Genomic DNA, 27899 nt, shown 5'->3' on the forward strand with positions numbered 1-27899 from the left:
TATTACACACGAATACAAGTTTATTACATGGCAATGTTATAGTCATGATCTGTGCTGCATTGGTGTGTGAATAAATGCTGACATGTATGGAATTTATCATACAGTGACAATACTTGTAAAGTTCCATAAATACGTATACAAATATTTTTTTGCACTCCATTCCTGCCCATCAGTGGCGGATTTAGGCATAGGCATCTTGCCCGGTGCGGCATTGGGCGCCCGCACACAAAAAAAATATATCTGAATGGTGACATTTGCGCGATCGGTTTTCTATCGCTCATTTGCATGTCACGTCAATGATATCATTGTGTGATATCACCGTGTGGGACTGTGGGTCAATTAACCTTGTCGGAGTGGGCGCCCTGATGCTAGTTTGTGAGCTAGGCAGGCTACTGCCTGGGAAGGTCTCCCACTCAGAAGTACGAGATGGGGCGAGGTAGGTTGACCTCAGGTCTCTCCACTGGAAGCCCGAGGTAGGGCGAGCGGGGAATCTATCAAATAGCGCACCTCTAACTTTGTACAGTACTAATGCAATTAGTTGTGCAATTTAGTTTGTGTTTCTTGTTTGAAGTGCAATAGTGTAATAATCAGGTTATCTTCTTTATAAGTGTGTTATTCTATTTGTGTTACAGGATTTGTGCAATTTAGTTTTATTTGTGTTTTTTGTTAGCAATAGGGTAATAGTGTAATAATTTGATTATCTTTATTTGTATTTATATACTACAATTTGTTTATATTTGTCTTTGTTACTTTTTGATATTTATGAGTCTTTAAAAAATATATATATTTATATAGTTTTAAATGTTATTATTATTTCTTTGCGTTGTTCCAAATGTCTGAATAAAAATTACAGTGCAGAATGGTGTTTTTTGTTGCTGTTGGGGGGAGGGGCGCTAAAGTGGGGGTTCGCCCAGAGAGCCATACAAGCTGGAACCACCACTGCTGCCAATGACTGGTACCTTACTCAATGTAGGAAGGACTGTAGTGGTATGTTTACGACGTGTTGTTACTTGCAGGTGGGTTGGGGCGCGTCCGGAGACGCCTCTTCTTTCCCGAGCGCTGACCTCCAGCTATATAATATCCTCTCTCACGTTCAATCTTTTCAGAATCTGGAATACTACACAACATCCAAATCTGACTTTTCTGCTGAGTTCATCTTCGAGAGTTTTCTACTAACAGGTAAAAAAATATAGATAATACAACATTACATACATCAACTTGTTCTCATACAATAAGGATACACATAGATTTGTAAAATAAATACATAAATTGATCTGAAAGAAAAGAAAGCCTATGTTCATGGAAAATAGGAAACATAGTAATTTCTGTAGCTTCTTTAGAGACGAACTAAACTATAAAGTTGTTTATTATCAGAATCTTAAGTATTGAAGTAAAATGTTGCTGCCGGTAGATCTATTCTTTATCATATCGCAGTTGGCTTGTAAACTCATATCAGGTAGCCTAGGCTAGATGTCTTTCGCTATTTTAAATAGATGTCACTCAAAATGTGTAGAGTGGTCAAGCGTAGTGAAAAATAACTGTTCGAAAATGTAAGTAAAAAATAAATAGAACTTCAATACGCTTCTATTTCATTCATCATTTCGGGAATTTACTGTCACTGTGCCTTTAAATTATAATGGGTGTCGGCTGGCTAGAATCACATGAATCCAAGAGGAAAGAAACCTACTCAAAAAGTCCTTGTACTGTGAGTCATGTCATATCTTGCAGCGGATTTAAAGATATAAAAAATACTTGTAGGCTACAGTTCTCCATTTGATTGCTTAATTGAGTTGCTGTGTCAACATGTTGACTAGAGAATATGGAAAGTTAGGATTTGAACATTGAAAAAAATAAGTCCATCTCTGTCATGTATCTCTCTGAATGTTGATGCTTTTTTGCACGATGAGATTGTGAATTTAATATTCTAATGACTGATAATTCATATGAATTTATTTAATGAATTAAATATATAATCTATTCTTATCATGTTTGTCTCAATCTTACATAAAATGTTTTGTAAAAGTAGGAACTTTACTGTTTTTGAGGGTCATGAATCCTATAGTTTTTGTCATCTGTGTTCTGAGGTGGTTTTGTGTTTAGTCATCCTCTACCAGAATTAACCCAGAACTCATCCAGTAGCACCACATAGGAAACCAGCTGCTAGGGGAATACTAGAGGATAATTGGTTAGAGGAACAAATGGGTCACAAATGGGCATATGTTTACAGATTCCTTCCTTAGGAGAACTGTATCTTCTTATCCAATCTCACAAGAAGCTTCAATCAAAACATGGCTGCAGGAAAAATTGTATTGATATTATGTCATTCCTGCTTGTATGGTGAAATGGACTTAAGTACTGTACATTTTCAGTTGCTGGATTGTTGAGAAAAAGATCAGTCTTCCAAACAGTCAATTTGGAGAGAAATTGAGAGAGCTACTGTTCCAAGTTCTCCCATGAGTCAATCTGGGTCACTTGATTCACTCTCTTTGCACCACCACCCTAGATCAACACAGATTTAGGGCTCTGGTCAAATGTAGTGCACTCTAGGGATTAGTGTGCCATTTGGATCAAAGCTTAGTTAGACACACAATTGTCAATAAAGGAGTAATAATAGTAAAGTAACAGGTTTTATGTTAAGTCCAATATGAGATATACTCTCATTAATACTTCCAGTAATAAAGACATGAGTTTATAAATTCAAGCACACATTACATTTTTGTTTTAATAATGGAAGACATCCATAGTAAAGATAGACTGTCCAAGAAAATAATAATTGGTCGCCAACAAATATTTGTTTTGCAAACAGACACCCTGGTATCTGCTGCCATTATGGTGGGCCATTCCACAGAACACACACCTGTCTTATGTAAATAATACTGTTCATATGGCTTTCTCTTCGGTGGGCCAACAATTACCTCTGTTTACCTGAGAAAAACATTCACTAAGGATGGGAAGCTTTGCCCTGTGTTGTGTATTAAAACCTCTTAAGGATCAGACCCTTTTTTTTCACAATTTAGCCTAAAATGACATACCCAAATCTAACTGCCTGTAGCTCAGGACCTGAAGCAAGGATATGCATATTCTTGAAACACTTTGAAGTTCTTTGAAATGTGAAATTAATGTAGGAGAATATAACACATAGATCTGGTTAAAGATAATATAAAGAAAAACATTTGTTTTATTTATTTATTTGTTCCTCCTTTGAAATGCAAGAGAAAGGCCAATATACAGTTTTAGAACACCTACTCATTCAAGGGTTTTTAATTATTTTGACTATTTTCTACATTGTAGAATAATAGTGAAGACATCAAAACTATGAAATAACACATATGGAATCATGTAGTGACCAAAAAAGTGTTAGACAAATCAAAATATATTTTATATTTGAGATTCTTCAAATAGCCACCCTTTGCCTTGATGATAGCTTTGCACACTCTTGGCATTCTCTCAACCAGCTTCATGAGCTTCCTGGAATGCATTTAAATTAACAGGTGTGCCTTCTTAAAAGTTCATTTGTGGAAACTCTTTCCTTAATGCGTTTGAGCCAATCAGTTGTGTTGTGACAAGGTAGGGGGGATATACAGAAGATAGCCCTATTTGGTAAAAGACCAAGTCCATATCATGACAAGAACAGCTGAAATAAGCAAAGAGAAATTAGTCTATCATTACTTTAAGACATATGAAGGTCAGTCAATCCGGAACATTTCAAGAACTTTGAAAGTTTCTTCAAGTGCAGTCACAAAAACCATCAAGCGCTATGATGAAACTGGCTCTCATGAGGACCGCCACAGGAATGGAAGACCCAGAGTTTCCTTTGCTGCAGAGGGTAAGTTCATTAGCGTTACCAGCCTCAGAAATTGCAGCCCAAATAAATGCTTCACAGAGTTCAAGTAACAGACAAATCTCACCATCAACTGTTCAGAGGAGACTTCATGGTTGAATTGCTGTAAGGGAACCACTACTAAAGGACAACAAGAGGAAGAGACTTGCTTGGGCCAAGAAACATGAGCAATGGACATTAGACCGGTGGAAATGTGTTCTTTGGTCTGGAATCCAAATTGGAGATTTCTGGTTCCAACCGCCTTGTCTTTGTGAGACGCGGTGTGAGTGAACGGATAATCTCCACATGTGTATTTTCCACCGTAAAGCATGGAGGAGGTGTTATGGTGTGGGGGTGCTTTGCTGGTGACACAGTCTGTGATTTAATTAGAATTCAAGGCACACTTAACCAGCATGGCTACCACAGCCTTCTGCAGCGATACGCCATCCCATCTGGTTTGCTCTTAGTGGGTCTATCATTTGTTTTTCAACAGGACAATGACCCAACACACCTCCAGGGCTATTTGACAAAGGAGAGAGATGGAGTGCTGCATCAGATGACCAGGCATCCACAATCCCCCGACCTCAACCAAATTGAGATGGTTTGGGATGAGTCAAACCGCAGAGTGAAGGAAAAGCAGCCAACAAGTGCTCAGTATATGTGGAAACTCCTTCAAGACTGTTGGAAAAGCATTCCAGGTGAAGATGGTTGAGAGAATGCCAAGAGTGTGCAAAACTGTCATCGAGGCAAAGGGTGGCTATTTGAAGAATGTCAAATATAAAATATATTTAGATTTGTTTAATACCTTTTTGGTTACTACACAATCCATATGTGTTATTTCATTGTTTTGATGGCTTCACTATTTTTCTACAATGTAGAAAATAGTAAAAAATATTGAATTACTTGGTGTTCTAAAACTTTGGACTGGTAGTGTATGACTTAGGAATCTAGGTGCAACTTCCATTATTGTAACGTAAACGCAGAGAGTCAGGAAGCAAGTGCAGTTGGTGAGTTTAATAACAAAGAACCTGAAGATATAAAAAACAAGAGAAGCGTACTAGACATGAAAACAAAACCAATACTGCCTGAATACTGAGGGCTAAATAAAGATGGTTGCCAGGTGTGCGTAATGTGGGTTGCCAGGACCGGTTGTTAGTAGAGCGGCAACATCGAGCACTGGGGCGGGAGAATGGGTGACAATTATTAGCGCCATAGATTAACCTTTCACACTACAGACGCTCTATGGACGGACTCTGACATTGCTCATTCTGATATTTTGTGTAATTTTTGATTGTGTGTATTGTTATTATATTGCTAAATATTACTACACTGTTGGAGCTAGAAGCATAAGCATTTTTCTATACCTGCAAATATCTGTGTACTAGACCAATACACTTTAATTTGATATAAAGGCCTCCATAACAGGTGATAAAGAGCCATAAGTTTCCATCATATCTTTGACATCACAGAGGGTTTTTGTGTTTGTCAGTGGTAACAACAGTCACCTTGTATAGCATTCACCAAACAGAGAATTAGATCAAGATGGAAATAGATGGCTTGTAGAGTAGTGGATCAAGATAGGGGTTGGTTACTATTACATAACATTGTTGAAGTCCTAACTACGGCAAGCTCAAGTATGAAATGTCACTTTGTTTCTCCTCCTCTCCAGAACCATGGTGTTCCATAAGGAATTTCAGACTGCAGGGAAGGAGCCTGGTCTTCAGGTGTGGCGCGTGGAGAAGATGGATCTGAAGCCGGTTCTTAAACAGCTCCACGGAAACTTCTTCACCGGAGACTGCTACGTTCTTCTCTACACCACGGCTGCCCCCTCATACTACATCCACATGTGGCTGGGTGAGAGAGAGAGCTGGTTACCCGACTGATATAGCTTATCACCATGGCCACTCAGGCTGAGCCTTAAACCATTATCCTATATGTGCAGGAAATGGGTTATAAAGGGTTATAAAAAGATACATGCCTGTTCACTTGTCATATCTATTTGATAATGAACTGAAAGGTTCCTCCCTTGTTGTGTATGCTCCGGAGAGAACTTACCCCTATGTACAGATCTAGGATCAGCAATCCTAACCTAAACCATTAGTAGGACAAATGCTAAACTGACCCAAGAACTGCACCTAGGGGAAACTTCACCCTACACCGTTCTGTATGTTCATATGGACTTTCCCATTGGTCTTCTTCCTCAACTCCCCACGTCTCTATTGGCTGATACCACAGGAAGTGAGAGTTCTCAGGATGAGAAAGGTGCGGCAGCCATCTTTACCACCCAGCTGGATGATTTCCTGGGCGGAGGCCCAGTCCAGTTCAGAGAGGTGCAAAACAACGAGTCTCTCACCTTCCTGGGTTACTTCAAGTCTGGCATCAAGTACAAGGTTAGATATTTCAGAATAACATCTCAGAGAGACAATTGGGCATATTAGCTTAGATCAGAGCGCCATAGAAAAACCTCAAGTGTTTCTTGGTTAAATAAAGATACCCACACACGCTAGCACGCACACTCTACACACACACACACACACACACACACACATATATATTGTTGTATGGTGATATTATACATTTTGTATTGTAGATATGTGGTGGTGTAATTATGTTCAATTATGTATTGTTTTGTATTTAGTTTTATGTGTGATGTAAGTGCCTTAATGTGTTTGGACCCCAGAAAGAGTAGCTGCACCCAAGGCAGCAGCTAATGGTGATCCTTAATAAATACAGTACTGCACATCCTTTTAAAAATGACTGAAGGTCTCGCTGTGTCTCGCATGACAACCCCAGTATAGCTTTGGTTTCCCTTTCCAGCACGTAGATGCTTACTCTGTTGTTATACATCCCACTACTATACTTCTCTAAGTATGTCAGTGACATTGAACCCCAATGAATTTGAAGAGAAGGGTAATTATCGAAAAGATTGTGCATGGGTTTCTCATTATTAGGTTAAGTATTGATAGAGTGGAGTCCCATTTGAACTTGTTGACTAATGAGACTCAATTTCACAGTTACTGATTACCAGCGTCCAGTTAAAGGATGGTAAAATGTGTATTAATCAATACTCTAGTGAGAACAACAGCAACACACCCATCAAAGTATTGAAATACTAATGAGTCACGACACATGTTGCCCATATTTGAAGCTGTACATGCACAAAAGAGGGATTTGCTAAAAAAGTAACTGTGCTATTTATAGTAATGTGTGTATGTAAGTTTTAGCATCTGCAGTGGATAAAGTTTTCCATAGAGGGTTGCCATGGAGAGTTTCAAATGATGGACAGGCTAAGGGAGGACACATATGGGTCTAATTCCAGAAAACCAAATGGCTGCATGTCTGGCAAGATTTTACATTAGCTTCTGGATTGGCAAGTAGAGGAAGCTATGGAAGTAAATGTTTACTTACAACTCTGAACAAAGTTGCTGTCAATGACGTTGGAGTTTAACATGCAGTGTGTAACATAAATATATATAAACTTCTTATAAGCAATGTATTATTGTTATTCTCTGTCCTTCAGCAAGGTGGGGTGGCCTCTGGCTTCCAGCACGTGGTGACCAACGACATGAACGTCAAGCGTCTGCTGCACATCAAAGGCCGCAGGGCCATCAGGGCCACGGAGGTAGACATGTCCTGGTCCAGCTTCAACAGAGGAGACTGTTTCATCATCGACCTAGGAAAGGTGAGGCTGGGATAGCCTATCGGAGACTAAGCTAAATTATGATATGTTACTAAGTCTCCTCAACCAGACTCACGTGTTGAACTTGGCCAATGCTACATAAGGGGATTGTCACATAGGCAGATAGGCAGAAACACAATGATCCCACATGCACAATGTTTGCATATGTGTAATGAGGGTGATTTTACAGCCCTCTCCAAAGAAGGAGAGGGCTGTAAAATACCCCAGTTGTTATTTTGAGGATCATGCATGAGCATGAATAAGTAGGGGGGAGTGGGATAAGTTGAGCCATTTTGTACATTCAGCATCACGTCGTCAAGGGAAATATAGTATTCTGACTAACAAAGATATCTACATATATTTTAGGATGGTCTGTATCCCTGGGAATAATCAGAATTCATGTAAACATTACTGTCTTGAAAACATTGCATGTCCAAAAGAAGTGGTCTCCTGTCACGGCTTACCCAGGGTGTGGGGTAAGTTGAGCCCCGGGACAGAGTAAGTTGAGCCCCGGGACAGGGTAAGTTGAGCCCCGGGACAGGGTAAGTTGAGCCCCGGGACAGGGTAAGTTGAGCCCCGGGACAGGGTAAGTTGAGCCCCGGGACAGGGTAAGTTGAGCCCCGGGACAGGGTAAGTTGAGCCGTGCTGAATTAAATATTAGCTCTACCTTTTTAAACCCACATCTTGCTTTTTTTCCCAAACACAATAAATGTTTTGTCTTTTAATAATTTGAAGAATATTTTAACACAGGCTTAACACCTAACAAACAATTTTTTTCAACACTTTTAACATAGGCCAGGTCCTGTTGTTACTTCAGATCCCAGCGATATTGCCTTGCATTGCCCCAGGAAAGAAAACACTTCAATTTGCTTAACTTGCCATTGGCTCAACCATTGGCTCAACTTACCCCAAGGCAAACATTTTGACTAAATTAGCCCACGCAGCTACAAGGATGCACTTTCATGCTAGGTTTAGGACCTCATATTGTAGCTTATAAAGACCCAAACTGATGTATAGAACAATCTTAAAAGTATCTACTTTGGTTTAGATACAAGCATCATGAAACCTCTAACACAAAAAAAATGTTTTTTGGGCCTGACTTGCTTACCACTTTTTCCATGTGGTTTCTTCCTTCACAGACTCCATGAAATGATGACCTCTTCCTAAATATTTAATCAAATGATACATTTTGTGTATGGTTTCCTATAAACAAGGGTGGCTTAACGTACCCATTTGGCTCAACTTACCCCACTCTCCCCTGTGCATAAAGGCAAGAGTCTCTTCACTTAGTCTGAGTCATGGCCATTCAGACAGCTTTTGTGTCTATTCTCAGGACATCTTCCAGTGGTGTGGCAGCGAGTGCAACAGCTTTGAGCGTCTGAAGGCGTCCCAGGTGGCCATCGATGTCCGTGACAACGAGAGGAATGGCCGTGCCACTCTGCTGATGATTGAGGAGGGAGGAGAGCCACAGGCTGTCATCGACGTGAGTCACTCTCTCTCACGCACACACACACACACACACGCACACACACACACACACACACACACACACACACACACACACACACACACACACACACACACACAGACACACACACCGATAATCGCGGAGGGAGGATAGCCACCACCACCACCACTTCCTGACCCTGTTACATTGGAAGGGTCAGAGAATATGAGGGGGGTGGTTACTGGCATCTGCCATTATTATGTGCTCTGGGCACGCTAAGACATTGTGGTACGATCTTATCTCATTCAATGCATTTAAAGGGTAAGGAGTTGCATGGTGGTCACAAACTATGTACAGGGTATTTTATGCAATGCTGGAACCTTTTTAGAGGAGTGCACTGGGACTTCTTAGGCAGAGCTAATTAACTTGTCTATGACTTATTTCCCATTATTCACGACATGAAGCATTGTTGTGATTGTGTTTATTTTTAGGCTCTAGGGCCCAAACCCAACATCCCTGCAGGAAGCCCTGATGACGAGTCTGTTGATAGATCCAACCAGAAGAAGGGAGCTCTCTACATGGTAAAGATTTGCAGCCTTGTGATGCTCCCAGTCTGACCTGTTATGTCATGGCGCTGCACACTGTGACAGCAAAAGTAGCAATTTCCGTTGTCGCTGTATAATATTGATGAATAAAGATGTATTGTAGATCTCTGATGCGGCAGGCTCCATGAAGGCATCAGTGGTGGCCCAGACCAGCCCCTTCAAACAAGAAATGCTTTCCCCCAGTGAGTGTTACATTCTGGACAATGGAGTGGACAGCAAGATCTTCATCTGGAAAGGACCTAGTGCCAACACAGCTGAACGCAATGCTGCCATGAAGGCTGCAGAGCAGTTCATCAAGGAGAAGAAGTACCCCAGACACACCCAGGTAACGTTACATCAAACCTCTCCCCCGTCACTACTGCTGCCTTGAATATTCTGAACTTGTACCCATGTTTGGGAAGTTAGTCTCAAGTGGTAACACCGCCAACTCCGGAAGAACACATGTTAGTCCCCCTGGTCCGGCATTTTCCATACATAAAGGGAATGGCATTCCATTACAGCCACCACTCCACATCCCATCAACATCCTCTCAGATCTGTGGATTGATAAAGTCCTTTGAAGTCTACTCTATTTAATTCTACAGGTCCAGGTGTTGCCAGGCGGAGGAGAGACCACCCTGTTCAAGCAGTTCTTCTGTAACTGGAAGGATAAGGACCAGACCACGGGCCCAGGCCAGGCCTACAGCTTGGGGCGTATCGCCAGGGTGGTGCAGGTCCCCTTTGACTCCTCCGGCCTGCACACCAACAAGACCATGGCAGCCCAGCATGGCATGGTGGATGACGGATCCGGGAAGGTTCAGGTACGGCTGGAAGATAGTAGTGATGACATACAATGATCTAACTCAGGACTATTAAAACAAGTGGCACTGGCTGGGGAAAATGGATACCTAGTCAGTTGTACAACTGAATGCATTCAATTGAAATGTATCTTTTGCATAGGTACTGGAGGAGAGGTTTGGGAAATACTGATGTAACTCTACTACTTCTGGTGTGTTTAATGTAGAACATGACACACTGGGAGAAGTACAATGAGTGTACAAAACATTATGAACACATTAGGCTTCATTTCTGGTGTCATGCCACCTCTCTCTGCCAGCTGCCAGGTTATTTCTGCTGGTGGGATGTGGAGCACTCTTGTAACTTGTCTCCCCACTTCTAAAACCAAAGTTGCGCCCCTATCAAGAATGGTACAACACCCAAAGGACATCCTTGACACAACTGTGGGAAGCATTGGAGTCCGCATGGGCCAGCATCCCTGTGGAACGCTTTCGATACCTTGTAGAGTCCATGCAGCAGTTCTGAGGGCAAAAGTTGAGGTGCAACTCAATATTAGGAATGTGTTATTAATATTTTGTACACTCAGTGTATGTCGTAATGTAAAGGAGATGGATCTCCTCCTCAGGTGTGGCGTGTGGAGGATGGTGACCAGGTGCCAGTGGACCCCTCCAGCTATGGCCAGTTCTATGGAGGTGACTGCTACCTGGTACTGTACAGCTACCGCCTGGGAGGCAGGGAGCAGCACATCATCTACACCTGGTGAGTATTGTTCACCATATCGCCACAAGAGGGAGACATAATCATGCTTAAGCTATAGGCCTAACTCTGCAGGAGGCAGGAACACATCTGTTCTCTGTGTTTGTCCCTATTCATATCCCTGTAAGATTGATTGATTGATGATTGCAGGCAGGGGCTGAAGTGTACTCAGGATGAGCTGGCTGCCTCCGCCTTCCTGACTGTCAGGCTGGATGACTCCATGGGAGGGTCTCCTGTCCAGGTGAAATACTAATTCAGACACTATTCATAACAGATATATCTTCTTTAATCACATCACATATGTCATAAAAAGTGGTTCTCTATATATCATTGTCTTGACTTAAATGGTTGAACTTGTGAAGGCTCCAGAGGCACTGCTCTGTGGATGACCCTGTGCAGGTTCCAGCCTCTTGTGTGTGTGTGTCGATCCTAATCTGTGGTTTGACGGATGTGCTGAAGTGTCTCCTCTCCTACTCTCTCCTCCAGGTGCGTGTGACTCAGGGCCAGGAGCCGGCCCACCTGATGAGTCTTTTCAAGGGGAAGCCCATGGTGATCCACCTGGGGGGGACGTCCCGTAAGGGAGGCCAGAGCAGGGTGGGCTCCACACGCCTCTTCCACATCCGCCAGAGCTCCACCAAGGCCACACGGGCTGTAGAGGTCAGTCAGTCATACAACATATACAAATCAAATCTAAATGTATTGGTTGCATACATACACACACACACACACACACACACACACACACTGAATGAAGGCCTATGTAGGTTTAGGTGATCACACAACATACACAAACTACAGTACTAACCACTGATATTTTTAATGATCCTGATTACTTTAAATTAGGGCAGAAGTTATGAAGTTACATAAGGAATATGAGAAAGGAAAAATGTATATTCGTACAGTTAATAAAGTAACTGAGGAGGATTATAGGATAGGAGTACCTCACCACTTCTCTTTCTCTCACTATCACTCCCTCGCTCCCATTCTCTCCTATCCAGGTGGAGCCCTCTGCTGCATTCCTGAACACCAATGATGTGTTTGTGCTGAAGTCCCCTAACACTGTGTTCCTGTGGAGGGGAGTGGGGGCCACTGAGGAGGAGCTGGCTGCAGCCCAATACGTCACCTCTTTCCTGGGAGGAGGAAGTGCCACTGAGGTGTCAGAGGGCAAGGAGCCAGGTGGGTGTTTTAGTCTTACACCTAATCACAGGCATAACATAACATATTTTAGTGATGATAGGATTAATTTACTTTCTCTTTGAAATACGTTTAATGTAACACTTTTATTAGCAAATAATGCATATGAACAGTCATTACAAAATTACTCCAATTTATTCTTGTTTTTCTAAAGCTACTTTTTGTCTTTTAGGCAAATGTCATTGCCGGCCGCTTTATAGTTAATTTTTCAGATTTTCCTTCATTTGCATTGAATTAAACTTGTTTTCCATACTGGTATGATGAGTGTTTCTGATGTACCATATTGTATTGTTCTGCATCCTTCCCCAGCTGGGTTCTGGTCTGCTCTGGGAGGGAAGAAGGAGTACCAGACCTCTAGGAGCCTGCAGAAGATGGTTAAGCCACCACGCCTGTTTGGCTGCTCTAACAAGACTGGCAGGCTCATAGTGAGTAGAGGGTGGATTTCTCTTAGTGTAGGGATGGAATATTTTCTTGTGAAGGATACTCTGTATTCATCTCTCTCTCTCTCAGGCTGAGGAGGTGCCTGGAGATTTCAACCAGTCAGACTTGGCAACTGATGACGTCATGCTTCTGGACACTTGGGATCAGGTAAGGTCTTGGCCTGATGTTGAAGACCATTATACAGTATAATCCACATGATCCCAGTGGCTCTGATACAACTGAAGTCCTGCCATGATAGTTTTTAAAGGAAGTGGTCCAATCCTCCAATCCCTCTCCACATTCTGCTTTTATTGTTTCTCTATCCCATGATCCCCTGAGGGCGCAGGGTTGAAGCCATAGAAATAGAATGAAATACTTCCTGGCATGGGTGCACCCAATATGGCCGCCGCTCAACCCATCAAGGAGCATTGATTTGAATGGGAATGGCAATTCTAGTCATTTAAAATTGTTATATTACTTTTACAGATCTTCCTCTGGATCGGCAACGAAGCCAATGAGGTGGAGAGGACTGGATCAGCAAAAATTGGTACGATAGATTATTGATCAATTGGCCATTGTTGATGCATACACGCTATCACTACCTCAGTGTAGTCACTAACAAAACATTTCAATCTATAGCAGGGTTTCACAAACTCTGTCCTGGGCCCCCCCCCCCCCCATTTAGTTTTTTCCATAGCACTACACAGCAGATTCAAAGAATCAAAGCTTGATGATGAGTTGATCATTTGAATCAGACGTGTAGTGCTAGGCCAAGACCGAGTTTGTGAAACTGATCTATGGAGCTTAATGTAGAGCTTTCTTCTTGTCTTTTAGCCAAAGACTATGTGGATTCGGACCCTTCTGGTCGCCGGGGCATTGCCATCACTACGATCAAGCAGGGAATGGAACCACCAACCTTCACCGGCTGGTTCCAGGCCTGGGACCCCAAGTTGTGGGAAACCGACCCTCTGGAGCGTATCCGCGCCCGCTTTTAAACTTTACTGTGCTCAACCACTTCCTCCTGCTCCCTCCCCTCGCATGGCTTCTTCTCCTGCATTATCCTCTACTCCTGAAAACAAAAGGCCAAGACATCTGAAAGACATATGCAAGCAGTTGGACCCATAAACCCAATGAAACTGGTCTGGTCCATTATATTGGATTAGCCTGGTCTCAGATCTGTTTGTGTTCTTGCATACTCAATTGCTGGTATTGTCAAGCCAAATGTTTGACATGAAAGTCAGTGACAAGAAGTTGGAATGATAGCACAAACAGACTGGCACTCATGCTATGCTTGGATGAATATCTCAGAAAATGTTGTCTTTATTTTGTTATTATCATGTATAACTGTATGGCTTCTCAATGAAACAAGTGCCAATGCTCAAACACAGGAATGATAGTTAAATACAAGAAAATGCCAAGTCTATTTCATGCTTGTATACTGTCGTAATTTTACTCTGAATCCGATAAAAATTTACTTCTGAAGAGAAACAACCAACAACCAGGTTTTATGGGATTTGATGATTGTATTAAAACATCCTGCTTTTTGAAAGGGGGTTGTGTTTTTTTTATTATTTCTTGCATTATGTACACTGAACAAAAATATAAACGCAACATGTGAAGTGTTGGTCCCATGTTTCATGAACTGAAATAAAAGATCCCAGAAATGTTCCATACTCACAAAAAAGCTTATTTCTCTGAAATGTTGTGCAAAAATGTGTTTATATCCCTGTTAGTGACCATTTATTCTTTGCCAAGATAATCCATCCATCTGACAGCTGTGGCATATCAAGAAGCTGATTTAAACGGCATGATTACACAGGTGCACCTTGTGCTGGGGACAATAAAAGGCCACTCTAAAATGTGCAATTTTGTCACACAACACAATGCCACAGATGTCTCAAGTTTTTGAGGGAGTGTGCAATTGGCATGCTGACTGCAGGAATGTCCACCAGAGCTGTTGCCAGAGAATGTAATGTTTACTTCTCTACCATGAGCCGCAACCAATGTCCTTTTAGAGAATTTGGCAGTACACAGCCAGAAGAGGACTGGACACATCTCAGAGCCTGGTTACTCTCTAGTTTTCTTCCCAGCTTCCTGTCTTTCTTGAAACCTTTCTTTCTAGCAACCGTGCTATTACATCTGCATTGCTTGCTGTTTGGGGTTTTAGGTTGGGTTTCTTGTGACGAATGCTGATGTAAAAAGGGCTTCATACAATACATTTGAATGATTCTGTGTGTGTATAGGTGTCGGCTATGTGTATGTGCTGGGTGGTAAACTACTGTATTTAAGACTCGATCATGCGACCGGCATTGGATAATGAGAATTGAGCTAACTGAGGGAGCCATGTGAGTAAGAGGTGCTTTGGAACAGGCAGCTGGGAAAAAATTATTTATAATGACTATATTCAGCCCAAGGGCACAACGGCCACTAGCCGCAAAATGCATACATTTTTTTAGGGGCCATTACGGCCACACAAGGGGGATGCCGCTGTGAAATTCGAGGCATGATCAATTGCTTGTCAAATAGTGAATGAGAGACTGATGAAGTGTGTGCAACCTAAGCAAAAAACAAAGACTGCATGCCTTTTTCAAATCATCATTAGTCTCATCATGCAGCCTTAGAATGTATTAAACATTAAAACATGTAGCCCAACGTTTGTATCACAACTAAAGTGTCATAAATAACTCTAAATTAAACATAATATGAGGACAACCTTCTTTGTTAACTACTCAACACAGAATAGCTGTGCGCACACTCCCTAAAATTGTTTAGAGAAAATATCCTTTCTATATTATTCAGCTACGTTCAATTGTATTCTTCCTAATATAAAATAACGCCATAGAATTCTAAACAAATCTTGTCTAGTGTAGCCCACAGCTATATGGCATAGCCAGGTCAGGGCCTAACATAAGGACAACTCAGAGTATACTACTCTGTTCTTCTGTAATAGACATTTTTTTCATATCATGTTTCTTTGGACCTGTCTAAAATATATAACGGATTTATTGTGTTGGTGTAGCTATATCACATGGACTTATTAGACTTTTTAAAATGTATATTTTCCAAAGGTCTGAATCAGTGGTGAACGACAAGGCACTGGAGTGGCGAACCACACTTGCTGTCTCTGCGTGGCCAGCTCCCCTCTCTCCACCGGGATTATTTGCCTCTGACCTTATTAAAAGGGCTGAGTCACTGGTTTGCTCGCTCGCTCTCTCTCCCTCTCTCTCTCTATTTCAATTAAATTACATTCAAAGGGCTTTCTTGGCATGGGAAACATATGTTCACCCAATAGATAATTGAGTTTACCAAAATTTGATTTGTTTTGGAATCATTTCTCTCTCTCTGTCTATCTCTACCGCACCTGCTGTCTCAACCTCTGAATTCTGGGTTATGAAAAGCCAACTGAGATTTACTCCTGAGGTGCTGACCTGTTGCACCCTCTATAACCACTGTGATTATTATTTGACCCTGCTGGTCATCTATGAATGTTTGAACACCTTGAATAAAGATCTGGCCTTAATGGCCATGTAGTCTTATAATCCCCACCTGGCACAGCCAGAAGATGCCTGGCCACCTCTCAGAGCCTGGTTCCCCTCTAGGTTTCTGCTTTTCTATGGTGTTTTTTTCCTAGCCACCATGCTTTTACATCTGCATTGCTTGCTGTTTGGGGTTTTAGGCTGGGTTTCTTGTGACAAATGCTGATGTAAAAAGGGCTTTATACAATATATTTGATTGATTTTGTGTGTGTATAGGTGTAGGCTATGTGCTGGGTGGTAGACAATTTACAGTGTTTATTTACCCTAGTCTGACTGACACCAAACACACACCAAAGTCTTCCTCTACTCTCCCTCGCTGTGTACCACATGAGTCTCGTCAGTCAGGCTAAGTTTGCCCACACACCCTACTTATTTTACCACTATCCCTGCTAGCCCACAGCCACCCCACTAATCAATCTCGTATAAAAGTCTTATAACATTAGTTAAGCCCTCAGACGGGGCCAGGCGTACTTCTCTTTGTGTGTGTGTGTGTGTGTGTGTGTGTGTGTGTGTGTGTGTGTGTGTGTGTGTGTGTGTGTGTGTGTGTGTGTGTGTGTGTGTGTGTGTGTGTGTGTGTGTGTGTGTGTGTGTGTGTGCTATCGCAACCCACAAATGTCTCAGACTATGTTAGGAATATTTATTTCTCACACACAATAGAATAGGTCAACTTTTGTACTATGGGGGGATAGTAGATTTACATAGTCTAGTGCTTTTGCTGTTTTTACCTTTGGACTACTCATCTTGTTGTCTGACAAAAAGTAGAAGTTGGCAGTTCTTCCAATATCTTCAATATGCACCTCGGACGCGTGCAGTTGCGTCCAGGATGTGTCTGCCTTCACTTGTAGCCTGTGAGAAAGACTTGATCATGTGACTGGCATTGGACAATGAGAATTGAGCTATCTGAGAGAGCCATGTGAGTAAGAAGTACTTTGGAGCAGGCAGTCGGGAAAAATATATTATAATGACTATTTCAGCCCAAGGGCACAACGGCCACTAGACACAAAAGACATAAAACATTTTAGGGGCCGTGACGTCCACACAAAGGGAATGCAGCTGTGAAATTCGAGGAATTATCAAGTGCTTGTCAAATTGTGAATGAGAGACTGATGAAGTGTGTGCAACCTGAGCAAAAAACAAAGCAGAGCCCATGCCTTTCATGAAGCGTTTTTCAAATCATCATTAGAGTCTCATCATGCAGCCTTAGAATGTATTAAACATTAAAACGTGTAACCCAGTGTTTGTATCACAACTAAAGTTGTAAAATAATGCCATAGAATTCTAAGCAAATCTTGTCTGCTAAATGAACTAGTGTAGCCCACAGCCATATGGCATAAGGACAACTCAGAGTATGCTATTCTCTTCTTCTGAAATAGACTACAGTTTCTTCATATCATGTTTCTTTGGACCTGTCTAAAATATATAACGGATTTATTGTGATGTATAGCTATATCACATGGACTTATTAGACTTTTTAAAATGTTGTTTTTCCAAAGGTCTGCATCAGTGGTGAACGACAAGAGTGGCGAACCACACTTGCTGTCTCTGCGTGGCCAGCTCCCCTCTCTCCACCGGGATTATCTGCCTCTGACCTTATTAAAAGGGCTGAGTCACTGGTTTTCTGTCTCTCTCTCTCTCTCTCTCTCTCTCTCTCTCTCTCTCTCTCTCTCTCTCTCTCTCTCTCTCTCTATTTCAATTCAATTACATTCAAAGGGCTTTCTTGGCATGGGAAACATATGTTCACCCAATAGATAATTGAGTTGACCAAAATTTGATTTGTTTTGGAATCATTTCTCTCTCTCTGTCTATCTCTACCGCACCTGCTGTCTCAACCTCTGAATTCTGGGTTATGAAAAGCCAACTGAGATTTACTCCTGAGGTGCTGACCTGTTGCACCCTCTATAACCACTGTGATTATTATTTGACCCTGCTGGTCATCTATGAATGTTTGAACACCTTGAAGAAAGATCTGGCCTTAATGTCCATGCAGTCTTATAATCCCCACCTGGCACAGCCAGAAGATACCTGGCCACCTCTCAGAGCCTGGTTCCCCTCTAGGTTTCTGCATTTCTAGGGTGTTTTTTTGCTAGCCCCCATGCTTTTACATCTGCATTGCTTGCTGTTTGGGGTTTTAGGCTGGGTTTCTTGTGACAAATGCTGATGTAAAAAGGGCTTTATACAATATATATTGATTGTAGGCTATGTGTGTGGCATGCTAATGGATGCTAATCATGCTCCTGTATAAGGCTGTTTCTGCTGAGTCTGACTACAGTGGATTACTGAGCCGAAAGCAAATCACCTTTACTCCCTCTCTTTCATCTCCTCATGCTCACTCTTATTCTGTCCTTCTCTCTCATTCCCCCCTCTCTTTCAATCTTCCCTCACTTTCGCTCCCCCATTGCTTTCATTCCCTCTTGCTGTCCCTCATTACCTGATACTGGAGTTGTGAGACCAATTTATTTTTGTACCGTTCAAATCACTTTATTAGCCTTATCCAGGAATTTTTCTCAATTTAGGTTCTTAAAGATAAAGGAGTTTCTGTGAGACTAACAGCAGCGATGAACCAGAAGATTGTCCTCATCACAGGTTGCTCCTCAGGCATCGGCCTGGCCCTGGCTGTACGCATAGCCAAGGATGAAAAGAAGAGGTTCATTGGTAAGTTAATGGGTACACTTTGGGTTGAACAGAATTTGGATATTTCATGTTATGGTAACCAAAATGTGATGTTTATTCCATCTCTGTCAATGGATGAAATCTCAGCTATCTGTTAAAATTATTATGGAAAGCAGTGAAATTGTGAGGATGGTTCCTTTACCTTCAGAATCCCCAAAAGTATGGTCAGAAACTCCTAATCCCCAGACTATACAGCTACACAATATTCATAGACAAACTTGTCTGCTTCCAAGAGACTAAGATACACCTGTGTTGTGTTCTCCAGTGTATGCCACAATGAGGAACCTGGGTAAGGCAGAGGCACTCATGGAGGCGGCAGGCAGGACTCTGGGCAGGACCCTGGTGATTAAACAACTGGATGTGTGCAATGAAGACTCCATCAAGGCCTGTGTGGCCAGCCTACCGGATGGCAAGCTAGACATACTCAGTAAGTACGGATGCATGCCTACACCCTTATCTGGTATTACATGTAGGCTAATGGCCTCACATTTATATGTATGGACACTGTCTTCCCTGATCGCGTTTGCATTACAAACCCAGTAAAGCATTTGACTGTAATTTTTTTGTAAGGCTAGTTGGTTGTACAGTCAAATTAAAATGGCCTGCACTGACTTATCCCACACATCCCAATTCCAGTGGCCGGTTCAGTAGGATGTAACGTTACAGAACATTCAGGCAGAAATGTATCATAGAAAACAGATATAATTGTCTGTCATGTAGAATAGGGCATTGTTTCAGCTCTGCTGATTCTATTTGTATTTGCAAACAAATCAAATCAAAAATCAAATCAAATGTATTTATATAGCCCTTCGTACATCAGCTGATATCTCAAAGTGCTGTACAGAAACACAGCCTAAAACCCCAAACAGCAAGCAATGCAGGTGTAGAAGCACGGTGGCTAGGAAAAACTCCCTAGAAAGGCCAAAACCTAGGAAGAAACCTAGAGAGGAACCAGGCTATGTGGGGTGGCCAGTCCTCTTCTGGCTGTGCCGGGTGGAGATTATGCAAACGCAACAATCAGAACGTTTTCACATAACTGAATAAACCTATATTTTCCCCTCTCAGTCAGCAATGCTGGGATGGGTCTGGTAGGCCCCATCGAGTGTCAGTCTATAGAGGAGATGAAGGCTGTCATGGATACCAACTTCTTTGGTCTAGTGAGACTCCTCAAAGAGATCCTACCAGACATGAAGAAGAGGAAGAGTGGCCATATTGTTGTGATCAGCAGTGTCATGGGCATACAGGGTAAGAGATGTTGCTTCTTTTCACACAATTGCTTTTCATGAGGTTTTCTTACAGACTAGCAAGTGTATTTGTGAGTAGGCTACACATTTGTATGTGCCTAATGGCACAGACGTGTATTTTAAAGGTAAACATGCATTACCAGATGTAATGTGGTATGAACACAACCAGGCATGATGTTTTCATCTGATTGTCAAATCACTTTAAAAAGTGCACATTGGTCCACTCCAAAATAAATTCCAGCTTCCAAACAGTGCAACAGCCATTGGATTAATGGAAAGAAACATCTGTTAAAAAACACCAAAACGTGCAATGACATTCAGAGATTGTCAGTAGATCTAAACTCTTGTAGCCTGCATTAATTGACGTGACAAATTTAAAAAATTTGTGAAAAGAAAAGTCAGAACACCTGAAAAAGGGCTGAAATATGGACGTAAATACAGCCATGTCTGTCCCGAGCTCATCGACACGGGAAACTGCGAAGTCCCAGTTAAAAACAATGTTGCCATTTTGCTAGCAGGCTGAATCCAGTCGATACAATGTTGCAAATTTGCTAGGGTATAGAGAGGAAGACAGCCAGAGAAAATAGATTAATACGATTGAAATAACCTGAACCAGCTGTCACTGGATTAAACCATGACAGGTTGTTCGTTTAATTTCGAATGCGCTTTTATTTTAATATTTACCACTGTATCAGTACAAAATTGCATTTTAAACACATAGGAGAATAGTTCAAAGAGATCCCCAGCACTGTTTGCAACTTTTGTTGCATTTAGGGGAGCTCATGTCTCATTTGGGGGGCAGAGCCCCCCCGGCCCCCATAATTCCCACACTGCTACTGGTTCAATATTAACCGTTGAAGAAAACTAGGCTTAGAAATGGAAAGACTCCATCACGATCTGAACTTCATAAATTTACATTTTACAATTGACACATCCGGTCTGTATAAATTATTTGGTGGCATTCTCCTTTTTCACAGGTATATTATTCAACGATGTCTACGCAGCATCCAAGTTTGCTGTGGAGGGTTTCTGTGAAAGCATGGCCGTCCAAGCCTTGAGGTTTAATCTGAAGTAAGTAGTCCTACCGTACCACTAGTTCTGGTCCAGGGCGTTAGTGTGGTTTGCTAAGGAATGCTCAGCATTGGCAATAACTAACGCCTTGGACCAGAGCTTCCCTTCCACATACTGCATCTGGTGTGTGTGGAGGGTACATTCACACTGCTCTGTTTGTGAGAGTTAAATTATCAGGGGGCAGAGATTAGAGAAGGGAGTGAGAGGATGCATCGTGGAGCTGCCTTCCCCTCAGGGGGAAATAATGCATGCTAACCAACACCTGTAGCCCACTCGTCCATGTCACCAACACCTGTAGCCCACTTGTCCATGTCACCAACACCTGTAGCCCACTCATCCATGTCACCAACACCTGTAGGCTAACTGAACATTCATTTGAAGTAGTAATTGTGTGTGTATGTGTGCGTGTGTGTGTGTGTGTTGCTGCCATTGCTGTGGCAGTATAAGTTTGATTGAGCCAGGTCCTGTGGTGACGGAGTTTGAGCATAAGGTCTATGAAGAGGGCATGAAGACAGACCTCTCCAAAGCTGACAAAGTGACAGCAGATATGTTTACCAACATCTATATGAAGAACTTCAAGCAGATCTATGAAAGCCTTGGACAGACACCTGAGGACATAGCAGAGGTACATTAGCCTATTGGGCTCAAATTGACACATTATAAAGGCTTATACATATAACATCTTATAAAGTATTATACTTAGAGACTAAGTAAAGTCTAATTCTAAATCACAGGGTTAGTTTGTTTGGTGCATGTGTTTAAATTTCTGTGCTTAAATGTCTCTCCCTAGCTTGACTCACTTGACTTGTCCAAGGGCCCTCAACAGTGCATCTCCAGAAAACCATGTTCTGGAAAGTTATTTTGTATTTATTTCAGGTTATTCTGAATTCTTCATCTCATTTTCAATGGCCCTTCCTTCTCCGTGTCTTCCTCCCTTAGCACACACACAAGATCATCACCATGGACAACCCTCCATTCCGGCACCAGACCAACACATTGTACACCCCCATGACCACCCTGAAGTATGCTGATCCAAACGGAGACCTTCCCATCGACACCTTCTACAAGATGGTGTTTGAGCACGACAAGGTCTTCAATGCCAGCCTCAACTTCCTCAAGCTGCTACGCTGGAGGACCCGCAAGAGCTTTGCTATAGATAAGGACAAGAGCAATTCTTAGGATGTGTCCCAAAAGGCAATTTTCTAATTAATTCACTTTTTTTATTATAAATCATAAACCAACATACAATTCCAAGGTTTTATCTTCTGAGTGTTGGTGTTGAAAATGTACGGATTCAAAAGTTGATGGAGTAGTTACCTTTCAATTTGGGCAAAATGTTTCACTGGGGAATCTCAATGGACTTTTGTATTGACAGGGCCTACAATAAAAGGATCCATCACCACTGATAAGATGTGTGGAGATCCAATTATGTAACAATATTATCTATTGGGCCACTAATCCATGATTCACAGGTTATAGAATATTACACTGCATTCAAAGTCCCAATTGTATTAAAGGATAATCCCATATTAACCACTACCTATGTATTATTAGATCACCTTTTTGTTTGTCCTGAACAAGCACAAGACAAGAATAGGGTTACATGTGATTAAAAAAAAAACATGGTAAAGGTCAATTGGGAAAGGGGAAATAAGCTTGCACACTTAAGTATTATAACCATATGTAGGCCTGCTATACATTTTTATTATGGTATTATTGTGCCTTCAACACAGTAGGTGGCGACATTTTTATTTGGTCGATTTCACAGGGCACCGTAGAAAAATAATATACCGGAAAGGGGTTTTATTTGCGTGGATCGTTTCCGCAGAAATTTCAGTGCCGAACTGCCGGTGAACTGAATTTAACAGAATAAATGAATTAAAGTATTTCGTTCGGCCGATAAAGGAACCGTAGTTCTCGTTCCAGTGTATATAGGATTTTGGTTTAAATAGTGTTTTGGGGATCAACACTGCGTTACGAAATGATCCCAACGACACGCTTGCTAGCCATGTTCTCAAAAGCCGCTGCAGGTAACTAAACTAGCTAATGTTAGCTAGGCTAACGCGTTGCGATAGATGGACCATAGCTTGCTAACTCGCTAGCTGGTTTTCATTTTCTCTTGTCCTCACCATCGTGTTTTACTTAGACCTATTCGTTACATTCCACGTCTCTACAGTAACATTAGGATATGCTGTGTCAATAGGCTTTTGTGTAGCTAGTTTGCATAGCTTTAACTTTTAAACCCAACTAGCCAACGTTAGCGTCTAGCCCACGACATTTTCAACACGTAACGTTAGCTAGTTAGCCCTCTGCGGAAGCCTACCATCAAATCAAGCTTTCCCCCAGTTAGGTTTTTTATTAACTTGAGAAACTAGTTCTCTGGAATACGATGGCTTCTTCGTCGGGAAACGATGACGACCTCACCATTCCCAGGGCAGCCATCAACAAAATGATCAAGGAAACTCTGCCCAACGTACGGGTTGCCAATGATGCAAGAGAGCTTGTTGTGAACTGCTGCACAGAGTTCATACATCTAATCTCATCAGAGGCGAATGAAATATGTAACAAGTCTGAAAAGAAGACCATATCACCTGAACATGTAATTAATGGTTAGTATCTTTGTATTTTTTATTCTGTATCAACAGGTTTGAAAATATATTCACTTGTAATGTATAGGTGTTTCCCCCCTTCCTGCCTGCCATGTATTTTTTAGTTAATGCAGGTATGTGCTTGCCTGGCCACTTATCTGTAAACCAGGTTAGCTTTAGTAAATCAATCTGGAACCAAGTTAGCTAGTTATGCACTAGGAATTCCAACAATAATCAAGTGATGAGACTGTTGAATACATGTCTGTTTCCTTTTCCCCAACATTGTTTCCATATTTTTTTCCCCTTTCCCCTTACCATATCCTCTTCTCCACAGCACTTGAAAGCCTGGGTTTTGCGTCGTACATCACAGAGGTGAAGGATGTCCTGCAGGAGTGTAAAACAGTAGCACTTAAAAGGAGGAAGGCCAACTCTCGCCTGGAAAACCTGGGCATCCCAGAGGAAGAGCTCCTCAGACAACAGCAGGAACTATTTGCTAAGGTAAGGATCAAGAGTCATAACCTGGTTAACCAGACTGATCGTTACAAGAGTGTGTTAAGGATCAAGACAGATAACCTGTTTGATTCAGACTATTTCTTGCCACATCTCTGCACTTTTATAGATCACCTTCACCAGGAATGGATAACTGCAGTGCACAAACGGATATTTCTGCAGTGTGACAAAGGCTCAAATAATGTATATTTGTTTTGGTAACATTTAGTAGATATTCTAGGTTGAGTGGCTCCCCTGCTTTGCTGTTTGTATCTCTGACCATGTCTAATTTATTGGTGGACTGACTGTATTTACTGTGTTCCAGGCACGGCAGCAGCAGGCCGAGCTGGCCCAGCAGGAGTGGCTCCAGATGCAGCAAGCTGCCCAGCAGGCCCAGTTGGCTGCAGCATCTGCCAGCGCTGGACAGCAGGCTGGCTCGTCCCAGGATGAGGATGATGAGGATGACATGTGATTATGAAGATGATCCCTGGGTCTGGGCTGCAACATGCAAAACATTTGGAACAGATAGTAAAAACAAGAATTTCTTATTGGATAACTACAGATAGTAGGCTGCCACCTGTTTCTGGCTGTTTTCATCCGTTTCGTGCCTGCTGAATACGAACCAGGCCATATCCCTCGTCTTTGGACAGTGTCGGCAAGCAGCCCTCTCTTTCTCTCGCCGAACACTCTCATTGGCAGTGATCTGAGCTTGTGTTCGGACATAATGCACATAACCCCACCAGTCCAGTATCAGGAGTTCACATTATGGACAGTTTCAAGGTACATAGATATGGGGAATTTTATTATATATAGGTTTTTATTGTCACATACTAGGTAGACATTTTTCTTTTTTGACAGCAGTACCTGAAAACCCATTTGGATAAATATACATTTAAGCTTTCCTCTACTTAAATTAAAAACTTTTTTGCCAATTACAAATCATATGTTACATCTGGCATGGAATTGTCATTTTCTGTGTGATTTGTAGGTTAGAGATCAATGGATGCAAGGTGGCATGGAAAATGCTGCAAAAGGTGTATTGGGAGGGGGGAGGGGGCAGGAGAACAGCTCCTCACTTGTCTTACCAAAGGTGGGCGGTGCTTATTCCTCCTACTGGCATGTCCTTTTTGGGAAATAATTTTTGCAGAACTTGTTCCTTACCCCCCTCTTTGTTTAACATGACGGATATGTCCCCAATAGCACCACATCCCATAAACTGGCTCTGATCAATAATTTGGGATACACCCAACACATTTCTGAAACACTTAGAAGGGTTGTGAATATGTTTTGATTTGTAAAATAGGATTCAAATGCTTTTTGTTTTATTTTAGCTCAGTCATACAGTGCCTTCGGAAACTATTCAGACCCCTTGACTTTTTTCACATTTTCTTACATTAGTCTTATTCTAAAAATGATTAAATAATTTTCCCCCATCAATCTACACACAATGCCCCATAATGACAAAGCAAAAACTTTGCACCTGAGCTCAATTGAGTCTCATAGCAAAGGGTCTGAATACTTGTGAAAATAAGGTATTTCTGTTTATTTATTTTCTCAAATCCTGTTTTTGCTTTGTAATTATGGGTTATTGTGTTTAGGTTGCTGAGGAAAAACATTTTATTTAATACATTTTAGAGTAAAGCTGTAACGTAACAATGTGAAAGTCAAGGGGTCTGAATACTTTCTGAAGGCATTGTACATGGTGTAAGTAGGTTGATTCTTTTTTTTAGGATGTTCACCTACAGTATTGCTAACTGTTTAGCTACTCCTTTCAGAATCTTTTTTGACTGACTCATATAACCAAAGATATAGGTTGTGTCCTAAATGGCACCCTATTCCCTATATTGTGCAATACCTTTGACAAGAAAACAATTGACCCTGGTCAAAAGTAGAGCACTACATAGGGAATAGGGTGCAATTTGGGTTACAACCACAGGAGAGCTTAACAACCCAAGTATATGAGCCTACAGTGTATGTTCCATGTGTAGTATAAAGAGACGTGGGTACAGTGTGCACTCAAGTTACTGTTCTCAATTACTGATAACTTTCACCTTGAAAAAATGCTTTGATTTCTTCTTGGCTTTTTATATTGTGCATCCCAAATGGTACCCTATTATCTTTATGCTGCACTACTTTGGCTCTTGTCAATAGTAGTGCACTATTTCGGGAATGGGGTGCACATTTGTTTTTCTGTTGTGCAGTATGATAAAGTTGCATTATGAGTGTGTGGTGAATTCTATAAAGATTGGTAACCTCTCATTGTGTTACCCATTTCACATGCCTTTTATAAAGTTGTATTCTTTAAGCAATAAAGTTAACATCTTTTATAGTGAGTGACCTATTGTTCCTCATGTTTTCTGGAGTTATTTACAGTTCTTTCCTCATTTTTAGGTGTTTTTGTACTGTGTATGTTAGCCTCAGTTTTATACATAATGGACAAAAGCTGCATTTTTTTTTGTTTTTAATTTGACTAGGACCAACAAGTCATAAAATGCCATTATGTTTTGATGGTAAATTATTCTAAATAAGACAACTAATGTAAAGTCATTACAATGACCGACAGTGACATGGCCTGCATACCCACCAGGCATGTCACCCATTGATCATGTTTGGGATGCTCTGGATCGATGTGTACGACAGCATGTTTCAGTTTCCACCAATAGCCAGCAACTTCGTACAGCCATTGAAGAGGAGTCCGGCAACATTCAGGCCACAATCAACAGCCTGCTCAACTCTATGCGAAGGATATGTGTCATGCTGCATGAGGCAAAATGATGGTCGCACCAGAAACTGACTGGTTTTTCTGATCCATGCCCCTACTGTTTTTTTTAAGCTATCTGTGACTAACAGATGCATGTCTGTATTCCCAGTCATGTTAAATCCATAGATTAGGGCCTAATGAATTTATGTAACTTGACTGATTTCCTTATATGAACTTTAAAAGGCTCTGCATGGTCAATCCAATGTCTGCAGTGGCCGTACAGCCACGCGATCCGACAGAAGCCAGAGCAAACATAGTTGCATGTTTGATCTCATCACGGACAATTTGAGCTAATTAGCATCTTTGCAACAACTTGCTACTTTGCAACTACTTTGGAACATATTGTACGAATTATAATTCTGAACATTTTGTACAGAATTCCAATTTGTAATATGTCATCCGAATAGTAATTCGTAACATATATGAAAATCTTGAAAGATATCCACAAATTAATACATAGGCCTACCATACAAAACGTAACATATACCATTTGGAGTGTCCCGAATTGACATTTATTATGTTACATATAACCCTGAGTCAGGGTCGGAAGGACACTGAGGAACTTCTGCATCTTTATTTCGATAACTTTTGAAATGGCTGGAGCAATCATTGAAAACATGACGACAAAAAAGCTGGTGTTTACTGGAATAATTTTGCTCAGTTTTCAAGTAGTGTCAGTTTTAGCCGGGGGATTGATCGGTAAGTAAAACCCAGTTTTGATTTTCTGTCAGATCAGGCTATCGGAAAGATTTCCACTTCTTTAGGATCATAAAAATGGAAGAAAAAAAAAACGCATTTGAAAATGGTCGTCTAATTTCATTTAGTTTATGTGACCTAACAAAC

The 27899-nt window shown here is 41.5% G+C and overlaps 3 protein-coding genes across 4 annotated transcripts; all 3 read left to right on the forward strand.

Moving 5' to 3' along the window:
- Nucleotides 1-1076: 1076 nt before the first annotated feature.
- LOC139409395 (gelsolin-like) lies at nucleotides 1077-14246 on the forward strand. The gene is made up of 16 exons (XM_071154491.1): nucleotides 1077-1179; nucleotides 5490-5674; nucleotides 6056-6210; nucleotides 7341-7502; nucleotides 8833-8982; nucleotides 9438-9527; nucleotides 9655-9876; nucleotides 10135-10350; nucleotides 10953-11086; nucleotides 11234-11324; nucleotides 11570-11740; nucleotides 12082-12259; nucleotides 12587-12702; nucleotides 12788-12865; nucleotides 13184-13244; nucleotides 13532-14246. Exons 2-16 carry the CDS (start codon nucleotides 5494-5496, stop codon nucleotides 13690-13692), a joined length of 2166 nt encoding a protein of 721 aa, XP_071010592.1. The 5' UTR covers nucleotides 1077-1179; nucleotides 5490-5493; the 3' UTR covers nucleotides 13693-14246.
- A 4336-nt stretch (nucleotides 14247-18582) lies between these two features.
- Nucleotides 18583-22698, forward strand: LOC139410226 (retinol dehydrogenase 8). Of its 2 annotated transcripts, none has more exons than XM_071155697.1 (6): nucleotides 18583-18885; nucleotides 19169-19330; nucleotides 19969-20148; nucleotides 21125-21218; nucleotides 21660-21843; nucleotides 22158-22698. In XM_071155697.1, the coding sequence occupies exons 1-6, from the start codon at nucleotides 18789-18791 to the stop codon at nucleotides 22395-22397; spliced, it is 957 nt and encodes a 318-aa protein (XP_071011798.1). In that variant the 5' UTR covers nucleotides 18583-18788; the 3' UTR covers nucleotides 22398-22698. The 2 variants fall into 2 exon arrangements, with proteins under 2 accessions (XP_071011798.1, XP_071011799.1); XM_071155698.1 differs by having other exon boundaries at nucleotides 20062-20148.
- Nucleotides 22699-23028: 330 nt separating this feature from the next.
- Nucleotides 23029-26628, forward strand: LOC139409396 (down-regulator of transcription 1). The gene is made up of 3 exons (XM_071154492.1): nucleotides 23029-23827; nucleotides 24141-24304; nucleotides 24621-26628. The coding sequence occupies exons 1-3, from the start codon at nucleotides 23608-23610 to the stop codon at nucleotides 24765-24767; spliced, it is 531 nt and encodes a 176-aa protein (XP_071010593.1). The 5' UTR covers nucleotides 23029-23607; the 3' UTR covers nucleotides 24768-26628.
- The last annotated feature ends 1271 nt before the right edge of the window (nucleotides 26629-27899 follow it).

This window comes from Oncorhynchus clarkii, chromosome 5 (genome assembly GCF_045791955.1).
Source record: "Oncorhynchus clarkii lewisi isolate Uvic-CL-2024 chromosome 5, UVic_Ocla_1.0, whole genome shotgun sequence".
Classification (NCBI taxonomy): domain Eukaryota; kingdom Metazoa; phylum Chordata; class Actinopteri; order Salmoniformes; family Salmonidae; genus Oncorhynchus; species Oncorhynchus clarkii.

Excerpts from the sequence above, each read along its gene's own strand:
- LOC139409395 (XM_071154491.1), top strand. The coding sequence starts at position 5,494 with ATGGTGTTCCATAAGGAATTTCAGACTGCAGGGAAGGAGCCTGGTCTT. Across the intron at positions 9,528-9,654 it reads AGAAGGGAGCTCTCTACATG|ATCTCTGATGCGGCAGGCTC; the intron begins GTAAAGATTTGC and ends GATGTATTGTAG. Across the intron at positions 13,245-13,531 it reads GACTGGATCAGCAAAAATTG|CCAAAGACTATGTGGATTCG; the intron begins GTACGATAGATT and ends CTTGTCTTTTAG.
- LOC139409396 (XM_071154492.1), top strand. The coding sequence starts at position 23,608 with ATGGCTTCTTCGTCGGGAAACGATGACGACCTCACCATTCCCAGGGCA. Across the intron at positions 23,828-24,140 it reads ACCTGAACATGTAATTAATG|CACTTGAAAGCCTGGGTTTT; the intron begins GTTAGTATCTTT and ends TCTTCTCCACAG. Across the intron at positions 24,305-24,620 it reads AGCAGGAACTATTTGCTAAG|GCACGGCAGCAGCAGGCCGA; the intron begins GTAAGGATCAAG and ends ACTGTGTTCCAG.
- LOC139410226 (XM_071155697.1), top strand. The coding sequence starts at position 18,789 with ATGAACCAGAAGATTGTCCTCATCACAGGTTGCTCCTCAGGCATCGGC. Across the intron at positions 19,331-19,968 it reads TGGCAAGCTAGACATACTCA|TCAGCAATGCTGGGATGGGT; the intron begins GTAAGTACGGAT and ends TTCCCCTCTCAG. Across the intron at positions 20,149-21,124 it reads CAGTGTCATGGGCATACAGG|GTATATTATTCAACGATGTC; the intron begins GTAAGAGATGTT and ends CCTTTTTCACAG.